The following is an 8,728-nucleotide window of genomic DNA, read 5'->3' on the forward strand; positions in this document are numbered from 1 at the left end:
GAAACAGCTGCCTAGGCTCTGGGAGCACTCTAGAAACCAACATGGAATTTGACATTGTCTGACCTTATTTGACCTGAAGGTCATGACTTAGGAAGCTGAAACTTTGGCCTTAGTGCGGTAACGTACAGGTCAAGACACTCCGTGAATTTGGTGTCTCTGGCTCTTTTAGTTCCCGAGATCTCAGGGGGATAAAATATACCCTCCCCCACCCGAGCGAAGGGTATCTAGCCGGCCGCCCGGGCGCGTGTTAAAACAGAAAATTCCTCAGAACATGAAAGCGTTTGTGCCATGCCTTACTAAAAACTGCACGGAACCGCGACGAGCAGATCTAAAGGCATAAGGCCATCAAAAGTGTGACTAACGGAGCTGGTCAACACAAATGTTCAGCAGCCTCCCTGCTGCCTAGTCACGGTGACTTGCCGTCTCGTCTCGCTCACATGCTGCCTCGCCTCGCTCACATGCCGCCTCGACTCGCCTCGCAGCGAAGCAGCGATGGTTCTGGACCTGTACGCCGTGGAGGGCAGCCCGCCATGCCGGGCCGTCTTCCTCACCCTCAAGGCCATCGGGCTGGACCACAACCTTAAGATCATCAGCATGCAGGACGGCGAACACAAGACACCCGAGTTCCTCAAGATGAACCCACAACACACGGTGCCGACCATGAACGATAACGGCGTCCACTTGGGCGAGAGGTGGGTGTTCAGCGGTCCCCAAGCTCGAGATGCATCTCGAGGGGCTAGAGTATCAGTGGCGTGGAGTGTCCGTCAGTCCGCTTGTCATCTGCGGATGGGGCGGGCTTTGACCTTGACCAGAGCAGCGTAGAAGTGTCCCATGATGGCTGGCGTGTCTTCAGATGGCATGAGTTGGCGTTCGTCTCCTGAAACGCGGGATGATGTAGCCTTATTTTGGGTGCGTATTATCTAAGTGGTGGACGGGAGATCGTGCATATTATCATAACATGAAGGCTTTTGTAAAAGGGGAACAATTAACACACGAAACGGGCAGAAGTCAGCATTGTTGCTAGCGAGGCTTATGGACGTCTTCTCAGGTATGAACAGCTCAGTAAAGACTAGCGAGCCCTCTCACATAAATATACAGGGAGCCGAACAAAATACAGGGACGCTACCTAGGCCAGCTCACGCGTCCAGCAACGACGTAAAAATGCAACACATCTTCCATGATTGGTATTGCGGTTTCGATGATTTGCGACGCACCATGTGCTTCCAGTCGAGCCATCACCACTTACGTTATGAACAAGTATGCTCCGGACAGCAAGCTCTACCCCAGAGACGCAGCCGCTAGGGCCCTCGTGGACAGTCGGCTCTACTTCGACCATGGGCTCTTCGCGTCTTTGAAAGGCGTTTTGGTATGTAATGGGCATGAAAATGCATGTGCGTGTGTGACACAATAAGATCATGCTTGCTTTTGCTATTACGTGTTATGCGGGTATCAGGTCTCAAATACAACTTGATATTCATGACATTGTGATCAGCCTTCTTAGAGGTAGGTGGATTCTTTTTTTGGCGATCAGTGCTATTCGGGTTTGTGATAATTATTAACAACCAATCAAGTCATACGCTGTAGGAGCTCGTATATCGTTTAATGTATTCTTTAACATAGGCGAAAATCTAGGTGACGGGATAGAACAGAATTTAATCGTAGGGTGGGCCCACAGGCAACAGCTTGGTGATAATGAAAGGCAACAGTATGCTTAAAGTCAGCACACATCAAACGCCAAGCATTTTGGATCAAAGCGGAGTCTGGACCCTCTCGCACAGAAGGTCACTACTCATTACCCTCCTTTATATGTTTTCCTGCCATTTCTTTCCCACTGTTACAAGCGCTTTCTCATTATGTGGCAAAACTTATTTTAATATCTTGATTCACTTGCAAATATTGGCCAAAACGAGTTCTTGATTCACCTGCCCTGGAGAACCAATACCAAAGGTGTGTTCTATCGGGGCACGGCACGGCGTTTGGAGACGGATGTCCCTGGCTCATGTGCGGTGCGCTGTGCGTCCGACGCTGGCGTCCGTGGTTCCACCCTCGCCTCAGAGGCGCGCTCGGAGCAGACGACCTCGGCGCGCGGCAGGCCGGCCCCGGCGCGCAGGTCACTGAAAGGAGCACACCGACACCAGAGTGGCGTCCGTGGTCCCTTCCCCGCCTCAGAGGCGCGCTCGGAGCAGACGACCTCGGCGCGCGGCAGGCCGGCCCCGGCGCGCAGGTCACTGAAAGGAGCACACTGACACCAGAGTGGGGATTAGAGTTCTCGTTGGCTTCTGCCTCGTGGTGAAGATGCGCACCCCTGACTTCATGGTCGCCTGGGTCTCGAACTCACCATCGACACCAGTTTCCGCTCGTCCAAAGCTTTTACTTCTTAACTGGTTTGGACAGTTTCGAGCACCGATTGCCAAAGTCATTTGAAATGGCGAACCGATCCTGCAGTCACTGGGGTATTTTCCTCCTGATTGAGCTCACCCCATATATTTGCCACAAATCAACGGATTGTGCCGATTCAAACAAGAACTGCAAGTACCGGCATCTTTATCGAAGGCCAACGCGCTGTGAAGACCTAGTGTTCGCCGATATCGCCGCAGGCCGGTTGAAACATCAGTTTAAAAAAACACACATTTGTGCCGTAAATGGACCTGTTAATAGTTATAACATTGAGAAGTGTATAATGCCCAGAAGCAGGCCGCAAAACTGTGTCTTCAGCTTTTATCGATTTGAGCTCTAGTAAGATATCATGAGTCATGAGTTGCCAAACTGCCACTTGGCTCATAATCACATGCGAAACCTGTATAAAGGTCGCATAGCAGAAACTGGCATATGCGTATCATTCTTGGGGTAAAATAGACAACAAAACATAGATAGCATAACCACACAAGGAACACACAACACCCACTGGCCCAGTGACCTATGTTAGGTGCTGGGTGGTGATTCCGAGCGATGCCTACAGACGAGGTATACATCTGCCCGTCTCCAGCAACAAGGGCACTACACGCCGTTCAGCTTGGAATTACATGGTTACCATCATGTGCATCCAGCTCACCCCGCTCCGTGTCAACAGCGTGGCTCCGGAAAACACGACAGTGTTAATACTTCATGCGCAAAATGAGTCGAGGGTCCCGAGGCACTGCTTTATAACATGTGTCACCGCCTTTGTCGCTGCCTGTCAGATCCAAGGCCGGCAGTCAATGAACAAGGAAGTGCCATTGGGGCCGTAAGCGAAAACAGAGGGCGAGGACTTCACGCTAAAGGCAGTTTTGACCTTCGGGGTTGTTCAGCCAGGTGCGGTCCGCGCGTTTTGCTGTGTGCTATGTGTGTAGACTCTCTCTCTCTCTCTCCTCTCTCTCTCTCTCTCTCTCTCCTCTCATCTCTCTCTCTCTCTCTCTCTCTCTCTCTCTCTCTCTCGCTCTATATCTCTCTCTCTCTTCTCTCTCTCTCTGTCTCTCTCTGTCTCTCTGCTCTCTCTCTCTCTCGTCTCTGTCTCTGCCTCTCTCTCTGTCTCTCTCTCTCTGTCTCTTTCTCTCTCTCTCTCTCTCTGTCTCTCCTCTCGTCTCTGTCTCGGTCTCTCTCTCCGTTCTCGGTCTCTCTCGGGTCTCTGGTCTCGGTCGTCCGGTCTAGGTCTCGGTCTCGGTCTCGCTGGCTGGCTCTCGCTCTCTCTCTGCTCTCTGGTCTCTCGGTTCTCTCTCTCTCTCTCTTCTCGTCTCGGTCTCCGGTCTCTGCTCTCTCTCTCTCTCTCTCTCTCTCTCTCTCTCTCTCTCTCTCTCTCAAGCTCTGGACTTTCGGTCTCTCGACCATTAGTTCTCTCGTTTTTTTGTCCCCTCTGGCCCTCCCTCGATCTTGAAAGTACGTCATGAACTAATTTCCTGTCCATGCTGTCATAAATCCCAGCACGACTTGTTTCTGGACATTTTCAGCAGAGACACATGTATGTTTCAGTTCCCGCTCCTGTTTATGAAGAACCTGAAGGAGTCTGAAGCTAACTTCGGGAAGGTGAAAGAAAACCTAGACATTCTTGAGATCTTCCTGGGCAGATCTGCGTATGCGGCCGGCAGTCAGATGACGGTTGCCGACCTGGCGCTGTTGGCCAACGTCTCCTCTTTGGAGGCTGCTGAGATCGACCTGTCTGCCTGGCCCAAGATCCAGGCTTGGCTGAGCAAGCTGAAGAACGAGCTGCCATACTATGCCGTCAACGACAAGGGCGCCAAAATGCTGGGCGCTGCTTATCTCAAGGCCAAGGCGGAATGCCAGGCGAAGTGAGTGGATATGTTGACGAGCAACCGGCGATGCCCCTTGAAAAGTAAATGCTATGAAATTGTAATGTAGGTGAAAAAGGATTAGATCCTTCAATAAGATGGATATCATATCCTACAAAACATCGTGTAATACAATGATATTGTAGCAATCGTATCAAAAAATGTGTATATGCATGTTTGAATGCATATACACATATATTTTCTTGGTACGGAGAACCCAAATGAAGCATGACTAAATGATGTAAGGCAGTCCTATTTTCACTTTGATACAGATAAGAAACACCCATAATGGGAACACTACAAAGACGCAATGAGAATACTATTGCCACAATCACATCAATAGTGCTCACCACCCACCACCTAGCAGTTGTTGTGTCAATGTCTCGTCATGTTCGTGTCGCATATGATCCAGAGGTGCCCCGTCACGTAAGTGCATCGCCAGGCGTCGTGGGGGTGTCGTGTTCACACCAATGTAGTGTATGGGACGAAGTTTGCAGCCTTCGATGTTGCATTTGAATTACTACACTACATTGGTGCATTTTAGTTTGTCGGGTCTGTCTGGGCTGTTTCTCATAAGCAAGTTAGAGATTTTCTCATTGCCATAATAAATGACGATGTCCACTTTACGGTCGTTTTTGCCTTTAACATATCGAGAGATAATTTCCCGTTAACCTTTTTTGTCTTGTCTTTTGTTTGTGGGCAGATGTCATTTGATTTTGAAAATACAGTTTGACGGTTGGTTGGATGTCTTGTCTTGGTTTGCTGTCTTTGCTGTCTGTTTGCAAAAGTGTCTTGTCATATGTCATATTTCGTTTTCAACGTCAGAACTTGAAAAACTGTTGTTCACCAAGATCTGTCTGATTCTTATCAATTCTGAATGTAGTCCTGTCCAATCAGAGCAGTGCTTAAATGCACGTCTAATGAAGGGCCTATGACATATATATATATATATATATATATATATATATATATATATATATATTTATATATATATATATGATATATAATATATATATATATATATATATATATATATATATATATATATACCTATTTTATCATTAGCTAAATATCATTCAGCATCAGTCAAGTGTTCAATACCATCAAAGACCAATGCACATCGGGTTTCGTTTTTTATGTTTCGTTCGGTTGCTTTGTGACGCGTCCGTAACTCTGCCAGTAAAGTACCAAAGCGTGTTATGTTTCGTATATTTTACGTTTCGGATAGCCTTTTGCTTCCTCATATATGAATATATGCTTGTTCCTGCAACGAGCAATAATTATATTGCGTACGGGCTGTCAGATTGGCGTTAGCCTGTGATGTGCAGGTTCTGACGCCCGCCAGAGACCCGGGGCATCGTGAGCGTCTTTGGTAGGAAGCGGCATGCGGTGCGTTTCTAAACCCCAAAACTAAGGGTATCGTAAAACCTGCGGTCAAGGCGAGAACTAAAACATAAGGATATTTTTGAAAGGTCACTGTGCCCATGTTTATAAGACACTTCCCAATGGACAAACGGCATTTGGCTTTGAATGTACGAAGCTGTCATATATCTTAAACTAAAGGTCGAGGTGAAAACCGTAGGCGGTTTCAGGTGAGGCCAAAAAGCCGATGTTGAGAGAGAGGTGTGTGCCACTTTGGTTTGTTTTGGGTCATGCGACCTTATCTGTATGCTTAGCAGCCAATTTGTGATGATTAATTTGCTGCGCTGGGGTGAATCTTGGTGAATAATACGGAGAAGACAGAATTGACCTCGCTGTGCTTTGTGAAGTCGCCTCATGGCTCTTCCATCTTGAAGTACCTGAGAGAGCTCCTGCCAAATAGTCGTGATGCATGATCCGCATGATGCATGGATACGCCTGCATGTGTTCTCAACTGCGGTGAGGTGGATAAAAACAGTCACCAGCTTTCAGGCGACCTCTGTTTCGGTGCGGCAGTATGTTCGGTGAGATGTTCACTGCTGATAATATTACGATTCTGTTGGTGCATGTAATTGCGTGAGACGCCTACCACAGATGCATCGTTATCCATCTAGATTTTACTGGTGGCATATACATACATACGTGCATGCACTGCATACATACATGCATGCGTACATACACACATACACACATGCATGTATCCATGCATGCATGCATACACAATACATATACATATATGAATATATACATATATATATATATATATATATACACATATAGGTTCCTCTCTTCATGTTATCTTAATGGATGCTATAGTCCTAAAATATGATTAAGAATCACGCGACTCACCTGAATGAAATGTAATGATGCTTTTCAGTCTCAGACACCCCCAGATATTTGTTTCCTTTGTTTTGCACTTGCATGCCCGTCAGGCATTTTGTACAGTGCCATTCTAAAAAAGCGACATCAAGCCGTGGATGTCCACGGCCCAATGGTGTTCTATACCCGTCTGCGCGCCATCAGTGGTGCCGCACAGGCACTCTACCGTTCCCCCTCGTTCCATCACTGCCTTGACATCGCGCCTCGCCCCGCAGCGAAGCCACGCGCCTGACCCTCTACGCCGTGGAGGGCAGCCCGCCATGCCGGGCCGTCTTCCTCACCCTCAAGGCCATCGGACTGGACCACAACCTCAAGACCATCAGTATGCAGGATGGCGAGCACAAGACGCCCGAGTTCCTCAAGATGAACCCGCTGCACACGGTGCCGACCATGGACGACAACGGCGTTCACCTGGGCGAGAGGTGGGTGTGAGACGCTCTGCCTGCGGACCAAAAGTGGGTGTGAGATGCTCTGCCTGCGGACCAAAAGTGGGTGTGAGACGCTCTGCCTGCGGACCAAAAGTGGTGGTGAGATGCTCTGCCTGCGGACCAAAGGGGGTGAGACGCTCTGCCTGCGGACCAAAAGTGGGTGTGAGACGCTCTGCGCGCGGACAAAAGGGGTCGTGAGACGCTCTGCCTGCGGACCAAAAGTGGCTACGAAAATATCCGGGGAGGCGCGCGGGAAGCGGCCGCCTCGTTCGGAGCGGATGCGAGGACTCGTCTAAAAACTGTGCGTGACTTTTGGAGGTGAACAAGGAAGCAAAAAGGCCTTGGTAGTGACAAACTGTTGGAGCTTGTCACTCAGTACTGGGTTTAATGTATCATGTTGCGCGTAATGCGGTTTGGGCGGGGAAGACGCCGATTCGGCCGTGGGAGCGGGTCTCAGGGACGGGACATGAGCAGACCACAAGAATGGGAGCTAACATGTCTCCGTCATTGCCAAATGGGATGAGATGTGTTAGTTTCGGCCTAATTTTAGCTGACCGTGAGTTCAGAAGATCATTGGAGATAACGCAGACCAGTGGTCTTCAAACTATGGGTTGTGACCAAAGTTTGTCTGTTGTCTCGTTTTGTTGGGTCGTCGAGTCTTTGACGTAAACATGAAGACAACTAGAAATGGGGATAATGACTATTTGCTCTTTGGTTGGCGATCTGTTGCCCGGTCAAATACTAAATCAAACACGAGCTTAACCAGATATCAACAACTCCGAATAGAGACACTTCGTTTTTCAGAATGTGCTCTTTATGTGAGTACCCCTGAACACGAGCTCGGGTTGGGGGGTGGTCAAATTGCCCCCCCCCCCCCGAGGGTTTTTCCAGAATGGCTTCCGAACGGCGCCGCGTGGCCACGCCCTGCATAGCTGTAGACAATTGCGGATCCAAAAGCGGATCGTTTGGCATAAAAAATTCAGATACACCTTATAAGGTCGCTGACCTACGGCAGGTCAAAGTTAAGCTCTGGTTTCAGCGAAGGCAATTTCTAGGAGTCCTTCAATCTGATCCAACAACTGAGTGTTAGACGAAGCCATACATCTCTGAGATGCTTTCTTAAGCAACACAACAGTGGAATGAACAAATTACATTGACCTAAGGTCAGGTATGAAGGTCACACCAAGGTCAAAACCAACCTGTTTTGTTATTATACGGTTTGCTGTATGGGATAGTTTCTGGTGCTTATTTCAAATTTATTGATAGCAGGAACCGCATTATACATCTTCCGTGGAGTTGTGAGAGGTTAGAAAAGGTTATTGACCTAAAATAACCCAGGTCAACATTTTGTTTTAGAAACAAGCGTAATCTTTGTCGCTTAGTCAAATGCAAAACTCATAGCAATCTTGTAGGATTTTTGTCACCTTGACCTTCAAAAGGTCAAACAAGATCACTGATCTTGAATGAGCATGTGACCTTTTGCTTAGAACCGGTTATCTAGGCTCAGGGGGCACTTTGGAGACCAACCTGGAACTTGACCTTGTTTGGCCTTTTTTGACCCCAGGTCACGATCTAGGAACCTGAAACTTTGACCTAAGTGAGTTCACGTACAGGTCAACACGTCTTGTAAATGTAGTGTCTCTGGCTTTTTTAGTTCCCGAGATCTCAGGGGGTCTATTTGACCCACCCGAGCAAAGGGTATCTAGCCAGCCACCCGGGCGCGTGTTAAAAATGTCCCAC

General features: G+C 48.3%; 1 protein-coding gene across 1 annotated transcript in view; it reads left to right on the top strand.

The window, feature by feature from the left end:
• Window positions 1-507: 507 nt before the first annotated feature.
• LOC119093185 (uncharacterized) overlaps window positions 508-8,728 on the top strand; it is a gene marked incomplete at its 5' end in the record, with an annotated part of 61,855 nt that continues 53,634 nt past the window's right edge. Inside the window, 4 exon segments of the mRNA XM_037216099.1 lie at window positions 508-692; window positions 1,228-1,366; window positions 3,946-4,262; window positions 6,776-6,982. Of these exon segments, the coding sequence (XP_037071994.1) occupies window positions 508-692; window positions 1,228-1,366; window positions 3,946-4,262; window positions 6,776-6,982 (848 nt within the window).

The sequence above is a fragment of the Pollicipes pollicipes genome, unplaced genomic scaffold (genome assembly GCF_011947565.3).
Source record: "Pollicipes pollicipes isolate AB1234 unplaced genomic scaffold, Ppol_2.1 Scaffold_4002;HRSCAF=4701_pilon_pilon_pilon, whole genome shotgun sequence".
Taxonomy (NCBI): Eukaryota; Metazoa; Arthropoda; class Thecostraca; order Pollicipedomorpha; family Pollicipedidae; genus Pollicipes; species Pollicipes pollicipes.